This window comes from Aquarana catesbeiana, linkage group LG07 (assembly GCF_042186555.1).
Source record: "Aquarana catesbeiana isolate 2022-GZ linkage group LG07, ASM4218655v1, whole genome shotgun sequence".
NCBI lineage: Eukaryota > Metazoa > Chordata > Amphibia > Anura > Ranidae > Aquarana > Aquarana catesbeiana.
In genome coordinates, this window is record NC_133330.1 from 88569454 (window position 1) to 88585813 (window position 16360).

The 16360-nt window shown below is 49.6% G+C and overlaps 1 protein-coding gene across 2 annotated transcripts in view; it reads right to left on the reverse strand.

The window, feature by feature from the left end:
* Positions 1-16360, reverse strand: part of STAB1 (stabilin 1) — a 508133-nt gene that overhangs the window by 401107 nt on the left and 90666 nt on the right. Inside the window, exon 9 of one of the 2 annotated variants that reach the window (XM_073592448.1) lies at positions 15563-15693. In XM_073592448.1, coding sequence (XP_073448549.1) covers positions 15563-15693 — 131 coding nt within the window. The remainder of the gene's footprint in view (positions 1-15562; positions 15694-16360) is intronic. The other variant, XM_073592449.1, reaches the window with a different exon arrangement.

Below are 16360 nucleotides of genomic sequence, written 5' to 3' on the forward strand. Positions count from 1 at the left end.
CGATATCATCCGTCTCTGCTATGGTCCGATTCTGCAGACGGAAGAAAATCCTATTTTTCTATCTGTCTGCAGAGCGGATCAGATGAACACGGACATAGGGGAGAGTGGAGATCTGACGGGGCGGTTCCTGCACAGTGTGCAGGGACCGCCCTGTCATTAGCTGGCTCAGCGGGGATCAACGGAGCGATCCCCGCTGAGCAAGCGGATGTTCACGGGGCGGATCATCATGGATCCGTCCCGTGTGAAAGGACCCTTAGGGTTTACAAGTATTTAACATTCCAAAACATAGAAAAATGTACTTTCATTAAAGAGTCCCTAAAGTATTGCCACAGTCCATTAAACCTTCTATGCAAATATGGACAAGATGTAGCTGGCCTGCCAGACAGTGAACAGGCTTCCCACTAAAGTGAATGGAGAGTGTGGGCCCATGCAATATATATGGAAAGGCATCACAGTGAAGATTCTGGGGATTCTGATGTTATAGTGGAGGGGGTTAGAAAAGGTTAAAGTGCACTAAAAGTGTACTTAGGCCTATGTGTTGTGCGTGGTTTTGAAGCATAGTGCATAAGGGGGCTCACTAATAGGCGTGAATTATATGTGGATATAACAGGTTAAAAAGAAGACCATAATCATGTGTGTACAAGGAAACCAAAAGACCCTATGCTTTAAAAACAAAGATCCGTGGCTGGAAATATGACCTGTACCAATTGTAAAGCTGGTTCTTTCTTACATGTATGCAATCATCCAGATCGTCCCTAAGTGGCCATACTGCCCTTGATCCAGCATGGCTGAGGGCTTCATTGATTTATCATGGTTTTCCTCACATTCCTCATAAGCCAAGCTTATGTACCATAGGTCTCTACAGGTTTGATGGAGTGAAGGATAAGCAAAAAAACATCCCACCACGTGTTTGGAATGGTTTATATATTACACATGGATGTGTAACAATAGAACAAGCACAAACTGTTAAACATGGGTACAGCACAATAAATATGGTCTTGTGAGGCACAGAATTTAAATTTGGAACAAGGTCATACATTATATCCATGCAGTAATTATATAGGTTAATTTTACTGATGACATTTTACTGACATGTTTGGTTGTGCTTTCAAGAGCAGCAGAGCATTGCTTTATTTAAGTTTTTTTTGGCTAAAGTAACCTGAATAAAAGAAGTTAGAGGTTATCCACAGCATAGATAGACCAGAAGAGTGACCACAGTGCAGCATTCAGGATCACAACTGATACAGCATTAAACCACATTGCAGTCTGATGGGTTCTCAGCTCTCACTGAAATCTAAGCATCAGGAGTAGGGATGAGCCGAACACCCCCCCGGTTCGGTTCGCACCAGAACCTGCGAACGGACTGAAAATTCACACGAACGTTAGAACCTCATTCACGTCTATGGGACTCGAACGTTCTAAATCAAAAGTGCTAATTTTAAAGGCTAATTTGCATGGTGTTGTTCTAAAAAGGGTTTGGGGACCCGGTCCTGCCCCAGGGGACATGTATCAATGCAAAAAAAAGTTTTAAAAATGGCTGTTTTTTCGGGAGCAGTGATTTTAATGATGCTTAAAGTGAAAAAAAAAAAAAAAGTGAAATATTCCTTTAAATATCGTACCTGGGGGGTGTCTATAGTATGCCTGTAATGTGGCGCGTGTTTCCTGTGCTTAGAACAGTCCCTGCACAAAATGACATTTTTAAAGAAATAAAAGTAATTTAAAACTGCTTGCGGCTTTAATGTAATGCTGGGTCCTGGCAATATGGATAAAAATCAGTGAGACAAACGGCATGGGTACCCCCCAGTCCATTACCAGGCCCTTTGGGTCTTGTATGGATATTAAGGGGAACCCCGCACCCAAATTAAAAAAAGGAAAGGCGTGGGGCCACCAGGCCCTATATACTCTGAACAGCAGTATACAGGTGGTGCAAACAAGACAGGGACTGTAAGTTTGTTGTTAAGTAGAATCTGTTTGTAATTTTGAACTGGTACATTTTTAACGTGTTTAGCTCCAGCCAAAAAATCTATTTTAAGCTTCTTGGAAAACATAGGGAAGGGTTAAGTGACATTTGTTTTGCTGTCTGTGCTCCTCTTCAGAAGATTTCACCTCACTTTCTGTCCCAATGACAAATGTTTTTAGAAAATTTGGGGTTTTTACTGAAACAAGGATTGGTGATAAAGCATCAGTGGAAAGGAGAAACGTTTTTCCCACTTACAGGAGAGAATTTCCCTTCCTATGGGGTAGATTTTATCTCACTTCCTGTTGTCTCCTTCCGTTTGCAAGTAGGAGTCGTTTGTAAGTTGGATGTTTGAAAGTAGGGGCCTGCCCTATATACTCTGCAGAAATTGGTTGCCACAACACTGTAAGCCCTCACAGGGCCCTGTTGTGAAATATTAGATAAAGAATTGTAATTACATGCCCCTGTTGAACAGGGGTAGAAAAATTGGGCCTTTGGTGATGGTGGTGGTGCTGGTGCCACAACACTGTAAGTCCTCACAGTTAGTCTTGGTGGGCGCTGGAACGGGCCCTGCTGTGAAATATTAGATCAAGAATTGTAATTACATGCACCTGTTGAACAGGGGCAGAAAAATTGGGCCTTAGGCACTGGTGCTGGTGCCACAACACTGCAACCCCTCACAGATACTCTAGTTGGAGCACAGGAACGAGCCCTGCTGCAAAGTATTTCACCAAAAATTGTAATTACACGCCCCCGTTAAACAGGGGCAGAAAAATTGGGCCTTAGGCACTGGTGCCACAACACTGCAACACCTCACAGACACTCTAGTTGAGCGCAGCAACAAACCCTCCTGCAAAATATTGCATCAAACATTGTAATTACACGCCCTTGTTAAACAGTAACTGAAAAATTGGGCCTTAGCCACTGGTGCTGGTGCCACAACACTGCAACCCCTCACAGATACTCTAGTTGGAGCGCAGGAATGAGCCCTGCTGCAAAGTATTGCACCAAAAATTGTAATTACACGCCCCCGTTAAACAGGGGCAGAAAAATTGGGCCTTAGGCACTGGTGCCACAACACTGTAACCCCTCACAGACACTCTAGTTGAGCGCAGCAACGAACCCTCCTGCAAAATATTGCATCAAAAATTGTAATTACACGCCCCTGTTAAACAGGGACTGAAAAATTGGGCCTTAGCCACTGGTGCTGGTGCCACAACACTGCAACCCCTCACAGATACTCTGTCTCTGCCACGCGGTCCCGCAGGGTAGAGAGGTCTTGTCGGATAAGAGACACATCGATTTTGACTTCCTCGATTTTGGTGGTGAGCGTGCTCTGGCATAGGGCAATAGCATCTAATACTTTGTGGCCGCCGTAGAATGTTCCGTGTCCGGAGAGGGACCGGCACCATCTTTAACCTGTTGGTCTTCTTCAAGGCGACGGTACTTGGCAAGCTTGTCAGTAGTCTCGGAAGCCTTTTTCAGTGGAGACATAGTGCAGAGGTGGTCGGGGGAATCTCGGGGTGCACTAATATGGCCGCTGCTTCCAGGGCCGAGTCCTCAGTGATCGCCTCTCTTCGCAGTTTTAGAGCGGCACAATAGGGACTATAAATTGCGGCCAGAGGAGTGTGGGAGCAGGTGGTTATAGCAAGGAGAAAACGGGATCAGGGGAATCAGGCAGTCCAGTAGTGCTTGCACAGGCCTACTACGGGTGAAGCAAGATGGATGCCGGCCTGGGACCAGGCCTGAAGCCGCTTACCGTCCCGCTGGCTATCACTGACGGAAAAGATACTGCACCATCTGTTGAATAAGCTCCGGTGGTCGAGAGAGGCAAAGATCAGTCTCCGGGGAGCCGGGCAGGCCAGGGAATCCTGTAAGGCCGTCTCTGGGTGTAGCAAGATGGCCGCCGCTCCAGGGACCAGGCCGGAGCCTCAGACCATCCCACTAGCTGCCACGGGGTGTAGGGATGCTGTGGCAGTGCCCACAGGCAATCCGGTGGCCAAGGCAGGTAAAAAGGAGTCTCTGGGGAGCAAGATGTAGCAAGGAAATGTGTAGGAGCCGCCGCCGCCGGGTGCAGCAAGATGGGCGCCGCTCCAAGGACTAGGCCGAAGCCGCGGTCTGTCCTACAGGCAGTCCCCGGGCTGGGAGATCCGGCGATCGCGGCCGCGGATGGCGCTGCAGAAGGCTGGATAACTCCAATGGCCAGGCAGGGGACAAGGCAGGCTTGCTGAGTCTTGGATATCAGGTAGGATCGTCAGGATTAAAGCAGGATGGTGTTGCAGGAGTATGGGCAAGCGGAGCACTCACTGCACACTTCCTTCCCCATCACTCTCCAGGCCACGCGCCCTCACAGATACTCTTTTTGGAACGCAGGAACGAGCCCTGCTGCAAAGTATTGCATCAAAAATTGTAATTACACGCCCCTGTTAACAAGGGGCTGAAAAATTGGGCCTTAGCCACTGGTGGCGGCGCCCAGAACCAAAAATGTTCTTACAAGCTATCAGCATGATCATTGAGGAGGAAGAGGATAATCACTCAGCATAACAGGATAGTCACTCAGCATCAGCACAGGCAGTCTTGAAGGGATCTAACATTTAAAAAAAAATTATTAAAAAAACATTATTCGATTACATCAACATCAGGTGCTTGGTAGCTGGTGGTGATCCAAGACTGATTCATTTTTATGAAGGTCAGTCGATCAACCGAGTAGGTGGACAGACGCACCCTTTAATCGGTTACAAAGCCTCCAGCAGCACTGAATGTGCATTCCGAAAGAACGCTGGATGCAGGTCAGGCCAGTAGCTCAATTGCATACTATGCAAGCTCTGGCCAGTGATCCATCCTCAAGACCCAGTAACCCAGAGGATTTTCGGTGGGAAAGGTGTCCAAGTCAGATCTTGACCCCAGGTATTCCTGCACCATGTAAAACAGACGCTGGCAATGGTTGCTGGAACCGATCATACCTTAGGGCTGCGGACAAAAAAATTGTCTGAACGCATCGGTCAGACGGCCACCTTCTCCACCGCTCCTTCTTTGACTGACCGAAGCCTCAGCAACACGTTGTCCAGGAACAGGAGTTTGTAACCTCCCAGTCTCTGAGAACGCGTTGCACAGACCTTTCTGCAAGGCCTCCCAAAGATGTTTCATCCTCTGCTCCCTCTGCGATGGCAAGATAAGGTCCGCAACCTTACCCTTGTAACGTGGATCAAGGAGGATGCCAGCCAGTATTGATCCCTCTCCTTGATACCACGAATACGAGGATCCTTCTGCAGGCTTTGCAGGTTTAGGGAGGCCATGCAGCGTAGGTTTGCTGAGGCATTCTTTCCAGAGTCCTCTGGGTCACTAAGGACGACATGATCCACGGCCACCTCCTCCCAGCCACGTACAAGTCCATGGGTTTCTTGGGACTGTAAATAATCCCTTAAAGACTGCTGCTGATGCTGAGTGCCAGGCTCCACCTCCATGCTGACACAACCCTCCTCCTCGTCCTCTTCCTGTGTGATCGGCAGGAACACTGTCTGGATAAAGTGGGCCTTAGGAGCTAAGGAAGTCCTCCTCTTCCTGTCTCTGTTCTGCCTCAAGTGCCCTGTCCATTATTCCACGCAGCGTGTGCTCCAACAGGTGGACAAGGGGGACAGTGTCACTGATGCATGCACTGCTCACCATCCTCGTGGCCTCCTCAAATGGTGACAGGACAGTGCATGCATCCCTGATCATGGCCCACTGGCGTGGGGAAAAAAAAACAAGTTCCCCTGACCCTGTCCTGGTGCCATAGTCGCACAGGTGCTCATTGATTGCCCTCTGCTGCGTGTGCAGCCGCTGCAGCATGGCCAACGTTAAGTTCCACCTGGTGTGCATGTCACAGATTAGGCGGTTCTTGGGCAGGTTAAATTACTTTTGGAGGTCTGCCAGCCGAGCACTGGCATTATATGACCGGCGGAAATGCACACAGACTTTCCTGGCCTGCCTCAGGCCATCCTGTAAGCCCGGGTACCTGCCCAAGAACCACTGCACCACCAAGTTAAGGACATGAGCCAAACAGGGCACATGGGTCAGTTGTCCCTGTCAAAGGGCGGAGAGGAGGTTGGTGCCATTGTCGCATTCCTGCCTTAAGTTGGCGTGGTGTCAACCACCTCTGAACCTGCCCCTGCAGAGCTGATAGAATCTCTGCCCCAGTGTGGCACCTGTCCCCCAAGCACACCAGCTCAAGCACCGCATGGCATCTTTTGGCCTGCGTACCTGCGTAGCCCCTTGAACGCCTAAGGAGCACCGCTGGATCCGAGGACAAAGCACAGGAAGAGGCCATAGAGGAAGAAGAAGAGGAGGGGGTGGAGGAGAGAGGTGTGTCAGAATCACCAGTACTGGCATTTTGGAGGCATGGTGGCGGAACAACCTCCAACACTACTGCATCTTGTCCTGCATTTCTCCCAGCCGCCAGCAGAGTCACCCAATGCGCCGTGAAACTTAGGTAATATCCCTGTCCATGCCTGCTGGACCATGAGTCAACGGTAATATGCACCTTACCGCTGACCGCCCTGTCCAGCGAGGCCAAGACATTGCCTTCCACATGCCGGTAGAGAGCCGGAATCGCCTTTCGTGAGAAAAAGTGGCGTTTGGGAACCTGCCACTGAGGAACCGCACATTCCACAAACTCACGGAAGGGGGCAGAGTCTACCAACTGAACAGGTAGCAGTTGAAGTGCTAGCAATTTTGAAAAGCTAGCATTCAACCGCTGGGCATGTGGATGGCTGGGAGCGAACTTCTTTCTGCGGTGCAGCAGCTGGGGCAGGGAAATTTGTCTGGTACAATCTGATGTTGGTGTACCTATAGTAGATTGCCCGCAAGTACTTGGCTGTGACACACCTAATTCTACACCTGCATTCCTCTCAGTGCAGGTCTCAGAGAGGACTGAAGGTATAGTGGGGTTGGAGATCCCAGCTGATGAGGAGCAAGGAGAGGTCCTCTTTGTTCTTTGGTGTGGGTCTTTTAGGTACGCTTGCCAACGAACTGCATGGCAGATCAACATATGTCTGGTCAAGCATGTGGTGCCCAAGCGGGAGATGTTTTGGCCACGCGAGATACGGTTGAGACATATGTTGCAAATAGCAGCGGTGGGATCTGATGCACTCATCTCAAAAAAGGCCCACACCAAAAAACTTTTGGAATAACACGCAGAGACAGCAGCGCCCTGCACATGCGGAGCTCTGCGGCGTGATGCAGTCAGTGTGCTGCCCTTAGGCTGGCCCCTGGAGGACATCCTGCCTCGTTGGTGATGTGCCTCCTCCTCCTCCTGTCAGGCACCCACGTGGAGTCAGTGACCTCATCATCCCCTCCCTCCTCATCACTGGAGCAAACCTGGCAGTATGCTGCAGCAGGGGGAACATGACTGCCAGATTGCTGTCTTTCTTGGGCACCCCCTCTGTCTGGGCTCACGTTACTGCCTTCCTCTAGCTGAGTACCATCATTGGAGCCTTCAAAACGCTGGGCATCCTCCTGGAGCATGTACCCAACAATGTGGTCAAACAGTTCGAGGGACTCCTCAGGAGGAAATGGTGGGGCTAGGGAAGGAGTCACTGATGCCATTGAGCCGAGGGCAGAGGCCGCGTTGGCAGCTGCTTTGCCAGACAAAGTACCCTGAGCCTGGGTGAGAGAGGATGAGGAAGATGAGGACGGCTTGGTCATCCATTCGACCAAGTCTTCCGCATGTTGCGGCTCAACACGGCCAGCTGCCAAAAAAAGGCTAAGCGTGTCCCACGGCCACGTGCTGATGAGGATGCACCGTGTCCATGACCAGCACTGTTGCCGCTAGACACAGAGCCTGCTTGCCCTCTTTTATTGGCTTGTGACTGTCTGCCTCTCCTTGTTGGCCTTCCAGACATACTATTGGCCTGCAGTGAGCTGCACAAAACTGGTATGTATATATATATATACCGATTATACTGCAGCTAGCAGAATCAACTGCCTGCCTGTAGTATTATTAGTATGATAACACCTGCACTTGTCTTCCAGAAGCTATACTGTAGGTGCAACTGTGTGGGGTACACAGTACAGTAACTGGAAATACTTCAAGAGCCTACACAAGCACCTGGCTGCAGGTAGCTATACTGTAGGTGCAACTGTGCGGGGTATACAGTACAGTAACTGGAAATACTTCAAAGAACCTACACAAGCACCTGGCTGCAGGTAGCTATACTGTAGGTGCAACTGTGTGGGGTACACAGTACAGTAACTGGAAATACTTCAAAGATCCTACACAAGCACCTGGCTGCAGGTAGCTATACTGTAGGTGCAACTGTGCGGGATACACAGTATAGTAACTGGAAATACTTCAAAGAGCCTACGCAAGCACCTGGCTGCAGGTAAATATACTGGAGGTGCAACTGCGCGGGGTACACAGTACAGTAACTGGAAATACGTCAAAGAGCCTACACAAGCACCTGGCTGCAAGTAGCTATACTGTAGGTGCAACTGTGCGGGGTACACAGTACAGTAACTGGAAATACGTCAAAGAGCCTACACAAGCACCTCGCTGCAGGTAGCTATACTGTAGGTGCAACTGTGCGGGGTACACAGTACAGTAACTGGAAATACTTCAAAGAGCCTACACAAGCACCTGGCTGCAGGTAGCTATACTGTAGGTGCAACTGTGCGGGGTACACAGTTGTCACGACTAATACTCACCGAGGCCAAGATGCCGAGAGCGGTTTGCCCTTACGACCACGCGCACCCAGACCCCTGGAAATGATACAGGGAGCAGGGGCCACGCGGAGGCATGGGCCTCTGGCAGATGGGAGATCCGAAGGTAGGACTTGAAGGCCTGGTAGAAGTCTTCAGATGCTGACTGGAGGTGCAAGGGAAGGTGCCGTTGCAGGGTCAGGGGACTGAGTAGCAGGAAGTTCGTAAAACAAGCCAAGGGGTCAGAACCGGATAATCAGGCAGAGCAGAGTCCGTTAATCAAGCCAGGGATCAGAACCGGGTAATCAGGCAGAGCAATTCTGTTTAACAAGCCAGGGATCAGAACTGGGTAATCAGGCAGAGCAAGTCCGTTTAACAAGCCAGGGATCAGAACCGGGTAATCAGGCAGAGCAAGTCCGTTTAACAAGCCAGGGATCAGAACCGGGTAATCAGGCAGAGCAAGTCTGTTTAACAAGCAGAGGTCAGTGGGTATCAGGCAGGGAGCGGTATCCGTTATAACTAGCCAGGGGTCAGCACAGGTTTAAGCAGTAGACAAGGAGCACAGAGGAGCAGGGAACCAGGAACAGCTGATGACAAACCAGCAACCCGACTGGGTGCTGGAGTCGTCAGAAGTAGCCCCATGGCGCGCGCGTCAGCGTGACGCGCTACCGAGCACCCGCACGGGCGACGGTGCGCGCACACGCACCATTGGGCCGTGAACGGGTGTGCGCCGAAGCGCTAGTCCACCGCGCATGTGCCCCGGAGCCCGGCGGACGGAGGCGACCGAAGTCCCCTGACAGTGCCCCCCTCCTAAGGGCGGACACTGGACGCCCAGACTGGACATCAATTCCGGGTGGTTTCGATGGAAGGCTTGAATTAAGTGTGGTGCATGCAGATTCTTAGCAGGCTCCCAAGAATTGTCCTCAGGTGGATATCCCTTCCACTGGATCAGGTATTGCAGCTGCCTGCCCTTCTTTCTACAGTTTAGGATGGACTCCACTTCGAACTCATTCTCCCCATCCACCCTGATTGGCGGGGGAGGAAGTTCTCCTCTTCCAGGAAAAGGGCTGGGCACAACAGGCTTCAACGAGGATACATGGAAAACAGGATGGATTCTGTACGTTTTTGATAGTGCTAGCTCAAAAGCCACAGGGTTAATTATTCTCTTGATTTGAAAAGGTCCAATGAACCTGGGTCCAAGTTTTCGCGATGGCAGAGGTAATTTAAGGTTAGTAGTGGATAACCAGACCTCCTCTCCTACATCAAAAATTGGATTCTCCCTCCTGCCCCGATCATACTGCTTTTTGTAATCCTCTTGTGCTTTATGTAGCATGTCTTGGATCTTCCGAAAGTTGGATTGCAAAGAGGTTAACCTGTCTTGAACTGCGGGAACTGCCATTTTGGGGGTGTCATTAGATAGGAACGTAGGATGGAACCCGCAATTTGCCTAGAAGGGTGTTTGGTTGGTAGTCGCATGAACAGAGTTGTTATAGGCAAATTCAGCGTATGGGAGAAGACTTGCCCAATCGTCCTGGGAGCCTGATCAGAAACAACGGAGGTATTGCTCCAGGGTCTGGTTTGTCCTCTCCGTTTGGCCGTTGCTCTGAGGGTGATACGCTGAAGAGAGGCAGACTTTGATATCCAGGGTTTTGCAGAGTTCCCTCCAGAATTTAGATGTAAATTGCACACCCCTATCTGACACAATACTCTTCGGCACACCATGGAGCCTAATGATCTCTTTCAAAAAGATATTGGCTGTGTCCACGGCAGAAGGAGTGCCCCTCATGGGTAAAAAATGAGCCATCTTGGAGAGACGGTCGACAACAACAAAAATGGTGGTAAAGCCTTCCGAGGCAGGCAAGTCTACAATAAAATCCATGGACACATCGGCCCATGGACGTTCCGGGATGGCCCAGGACTTGGCGTTTTGCCCCTTGTTCCGCTGGCACAGAGGACAGGAGGCCACATACTCCTTACAATCCCGTCTCCACCCAGGCCACCAGAAGGAGCGAGAGATCAGCTCAGACGTCTTCTTCGTCCCAAAATGACCTGCCAATTTATGGTCATGACACATTTTAAGGGTTAGAGGCCGTGTCTCTCGAGGTAGAAAAATTTTTCCCCGGACCCAAAAGAGATCCTCACATTTCTTCAAGGAATGTACCTCCGGTTCAGCACACAAATTGGATGAGGACCTGATGGATGATATTAAGTCCGCCTGAGTCAGACCAAGGAAGTTTTGTAGAGAGAGAATAATGCTCGGTTCAGTCGTTCGTGGATCTGCAGAAAACATCCGAGAGAGCGCATCTGCCTTTCCATTTTTTGCACCAGGTCTGTAGGATATCTGGAAATTAAAATGAGAAAAGAAGAGGGCCCAACGTGCTTGTCTGGATTTTAGCCGTTTTGCTGTTCGGAGGTATTCCAGATTTTTGTGATCCGTAAAGATCATGACCGGGTGTAATGCGCCTTCCAGTAAATACCTCCATTCCTCTAGAGCGAACTTTATGGCCAGCAGCTCCCTGTCACCCACATCGTAATTAAGTTCTGGCGGGCTGAGTCTCCGGGATGCAAAGGCTACAGGATGTAGAATGGCTTTAGGTCCATGTCTTTGGGAAAGGATAGCTCCTGTTGCGATTTCTGATGCGTCCACCTCTAGTACAAATGGCTGAGTTGGGTCAGGGTGACGGAGAATCGGGGCTGGACTGAACAAGGTCTTCAGTTTCAGAAAGGCTTCTTGTGCGGCTTGGGACCACTGAAAGGAACCGTGCTGACGGGTTAACTGAGTGATAGGCGCCACAATAGCGGAGAATCCGACAATACATTTTCTGTAAAAGTTGGCAAACCCTATAAACCGCTGTACCCCTCTTTTATCAGATGGGGCCGGCCATTCCTGAATTGCTTGTATCTTTTGTGGATCCATTGCGACCCCATTAGTTGAAATGATGAATCCTAGAAATTGTACGACTGATTTTTCAAATTCACATTTTTCGGCTTTCAGGTATAGCTTGTGTTGTTTCAGTATGGTGAGAACCTTTTTTACATGCCCCTTGTGCAGTTCAATAGTGGAGGAGAAAATAAGAATGTCATCCAGGTAAACAACAAGGAAATCATCCAGATATTCTCTGAATATATCATTCACCAGGTGTTGAAAGGTGGCCGGAGCATTACAGAGCCCGAATGGCATCACCAGGTATTCTAAATGTCCAAACCTGGACCTGAAAGCTGTTTTCCACTCGTCCCCAGCCCTGATCCTGACAAGATTATAGGCACCTCAGAGGTCAAGTTTGGAAAAAACTTTGGCTGATCGGAACCGTTGAAACAACTCAGGGATGAGTGGCAGTGGATACCTGTTTTTGATGGTGATATTGTTAAGCTGCCGGTAGTCTACACATGGCCTAAGGAATCCATCCTTTTTCCCTACAAAAAATATGCCAGCTCCGGCAGGTGAGGACGAGGGACGAATGAAACCCTTCTTGAGATTCTCATCGATATATTGTTTGAGAGCTTCCAGCTCAGTTTCTGAGAGTGGAAATATACGGCCGAACGGAACTTCCAATCCGGGCAGGGGATCGATCGGGCAGTCGTAAGGCCGATGAGGTGGCAGGCAGTCAGCCATTTGTTTGTTAAAGACTTCTTGAAACTCAAGGTATTCGGAGGGAACATGTTGGAGACTGTCTGATGGAACTGTAATCGCTGCACAAACTTACGGAGCCGTGGGAAGACAATGTTGAGAGCAATACTGAGGGGAGAAAGATACCGCCTTAGTACTCCATTTGATCTGTGGGTCATGTGCCTGTAACCAGGGCAGGCCGAGTATAACAGGGAAAATAGGAGAGTGAATGACGTCCAGCCGTAGAAATTCCTGATGACCGGAATCTGTGGTCACAAGGATAGGTTGGGTTTCCTGGGTGATGGGACATGAACAGGGAAGTGACCCGTCAGCCAGATGTATTCGTAGACTTTGAGCTTTGGTTTGCAGAGGGATATGCAGGCTGTGGGCCAAGGCAGTGTCTAAGAAGCAACTGCAAGCTCCGGGTCTCCCCTTCCGGTAGCTGTAGGGAAACAAACAACATCACATAAGTTTTAGGAGCAGTGTTGGTTTGACAGTTCATCAGATTTGGCCGAAAGAACTTACTAGGTCTTATTGGGCAGTTGCACAAGAAGTGTCCGGCACCCCCGCAATATAGGCACAAGTTAGATTGCCGTCTGCGTTGTCTCTCTTCAGAGGTCAGCGGAGCACAGACCAGGCCGAGCTGCATAGGCTCAGCCTCAGGGACTGGTGTTGCAGTAGCAGCCGTTGGAGATGGTGACTGAGCAGGCAGGGGTCTGGACGATGTCCAGGCAGGGCGCGGACTTTGAAAACACTCTGAGTGTCGATCACGTAGGCGCCTGTCCAGTTTCGTGGCTGCTTGGATTAATTCTTCCAAGGAAGTGGGAGTTTCCATCCTGGCCAATTCATCCTTGAGAAGTTCAGACAAGCCCTGACGGCACTGGTAGCGCAGGGCCGGCTCGTTCCAACTTGTGTCGGCCGCCCATTTACAAAATTCCACCGTATAGTCCTCAATTGGCCTCCTTCCTTGGGACAGGCTGTGTAGAATTGCTACAGATGTGGCCATGCGCTGTGGATCATCATAGAGCTGGGACATACTCTCAAAAAAGGAGTCTATCGTGTTTAGCACTGAACCTCTCTGTTCCATCAAGCCGTGGGCCCAGGCTTGAGGTTCCTCGGACAACAGTGAGATCGCAAATCCCACCTTAACAACCTCAGATGAGAAGATTCTGGGCTGAAGAGCAAAGTAGAGAGAACATGCGTTTTTGAAGGCCCTAAATTTCTTACGGTCCCCTGAAAAACGCTCTGGTGTAGGAACCCTGGGCTCTGGGAGCACCATTACGACTGTGGGACTGGCGGTAGCCTGAGGGAGCGGACCCCCACTACTGGGTGCGGGAGCTGCGGCTGCAGAAGGAAGTGACCCCGTAATCTGTTGTAGGCAGCTGTCAATCTGGGTATATCCCTCCTGCAATTTTTGAACGGAGTCAGCAAGAGCGGAAACCTGCTGACACAGGATCTCCAAAGGAGAGCGTGCTCTGTCGGCCTCGGACATCTGGCTGGTTTGTACTGTCACGACTAATACTCACCGAGGCCAAGATGCAGAGAGCGGCTCGCCCTTACGACCACGCGCACCCAGACCCCTGGAAATGATACAGGGAGCAGGGGGCACACGGAGGCACGGGCCTCCAGCAGATGGGAGATCCAAAGGTAGGACTTGAAGGCCTGGTAGAAGTCTTCAGATGCTGACTGGAGGTGCAAGGGAAGGTGCCATTGCAGGGTCAGGGGACTGAGTAGCAGGAAGTTCGTAAAACAAGCCAAGGGGTCAGAACCGGATAATCAGGCAGGGCAGAGTCCGTTAATCAAGCCAGGGATCAGAACCGGGTAATCAGGCAGAGCAAGTCCGTTTAACAAGCCAGGGATCAGAAACGGGTAATCAGGCAGAGCAAGTCCGTTTAACAAGCCAGAGATCAGAACCGGGTAATCAGGCAGAGCAAGTCTGTTTAACAAGCCAGGGATCAGAACCGGGTAATCAGGCAGAGCAAGTCCGTTTAACAAGCAGAGGTCAGTGGGTATCAGGCAGGGAGCGGCATCCGTTATAACTAGCCAGGGGTCAGCACAGGTTTAAGCAGTAGACAAGGAGCACAGAGGAGCAGGGAACCAGGAACAGCTGACAACAAACCAGCAACCCGACTGGGTGCTGGAGTCGTCAGAAATAGCCCCCACGGCACGCGCATCAGCGCGACGCACTGCCGAGCACCCGCACAGGCAACGGCGCGCACACGGGGACCATTATGCACGCGCCGCACCACTGGGCCGCGAACGGGTGTGCGCCGAAGCGCCAGTCCACCGCGCATGCGCCCTGGAGCCCGGCGGACGGAGGCGACCGAAGTCCCCTGACAACAGTACAGTAACTGGAAATACTTCAAAGAGCCTACACAAGCACCTGGCTGCAGGTAGCTATAGTGTAGGTGCAAATGTGCGGGGTACACAGTACAGTAACTGGAAATACTTCAAAGAACCTACACAAGCACCTGGCTGCAGGTAGCTATACTGTAGATGCAACTGTGCAGGGTACACAGTACTTGACTGGAAATACTGTAAAAACACCTGCCTGCCTGTCAGTTTATTAGGAATAGAAGAACAGGATCTAGCTAAACTGAATACAGTATATATATATATATATATATATATATATATATATATATATATATACACACACACACAACACCTGGGATGCATATATATATATACACAATACACTGTAAGTGCAGCTAACTGACTCGACCTGCCTACTCTAACTTAAATCAAATGACACGGTCTCTCTCTCTGTCTATCTCTTTCTCAAATCGGAACACACTACACAGGGCCGACGTGCAGGCAGCCTTATATAGTGTGGGGCATGTACTAAACCCCCTGAGCTCTCTGTACACACAGCACTGTGATTGGCCAAGCATGTGGGTCATAGTGCATGCTTGGCCAATCATCAGTCAGCAATGCACTGCGATGCCGCAGTGAATTATGGGCCGTGACGCGCCACTCGAATTTGGCGCGAACAGCCCATATCGTTCGTAATTCAGCGAAACGACCGAACACACGATATTCGAGTCGAATATGGGTTCGACTGGAACACGAAGCTCATCCCTAATCAGGAGTATATGGTCTTTACAATAGCTATTGATGCTGGGAAGAGTGAAACTATTAACTGGATAACTGCATACAGACATATAGGAGCACAGAGAAGACATACAACCCAAGTTGTAACCAGGAGCAACAGAATATCTATAAAATAGACAAAATCTGAAGGCAAAGCCAACATAGGCTTTGCCCTGACAGTATCAAACTGATGACTGATTCAAAACTGACCAAAGACAGGAAAAGCTTACTTGTATGTTCCAGGAGGCACTACTTCACAGTGTGCACTCTTTCCACAAGTGAATGCATTACATAGGTTAGGGGGAGTGCATTGAGAAGGCACACCTCGACTTATCAATCCCGGGAGACAACTGCAATAAGACTGGAAGTTAACGATAGTCAGTACAAAAAGCTCAAAAATGTCAACAGGCAGCAAGATGTAAGTTAGATTATACACAAAACACTTTGTTGTGGAATGTATGGAAATCCCTATCAGATTAGGGCGAGGTCGCATACAGTGAGGGAAAAAAGTATTTGATCCCCTGCTGATTTTGTATGTTTGCCTACTGACAAAAGAAATGATCAGTCTATAATTTTAATGGTAGGGTTATTTTAAGTGAGAGACAGAATAACAACAAAAATATCCTGAAAAACGCATTTAAAAAAAGTTATAACTTTATTTGAATTTTATTGAGTGAAATAAGTATTTGATACCCTATCAATCAGCAAGATTTCTGGCTCCCAGGTGTCTTCTATACAGGTAATGAGCTGAGATTAGGAGCACTCTCTTAAAGGGAGTGCTCCTAATGTCAGCTTGTTACTTGCATAAAAGACACCTGTCCACAGAGGCAACCAATCAGATTCCAATCTCTCCACCATGGCCAAGACCAAAGAGCTGACTAAGGACAGGGACAAGATTGTAGACCTACACAAAGGCTAGAGTGGGCTACAAGGCCATCGCCAAGCAGCTTGGTGAGAGGGTGAAAACAGTTGGTGCGATTATTCACAAATGGAAGAAATGCAAAATAACTGTCAATCTCCCTCGGTCT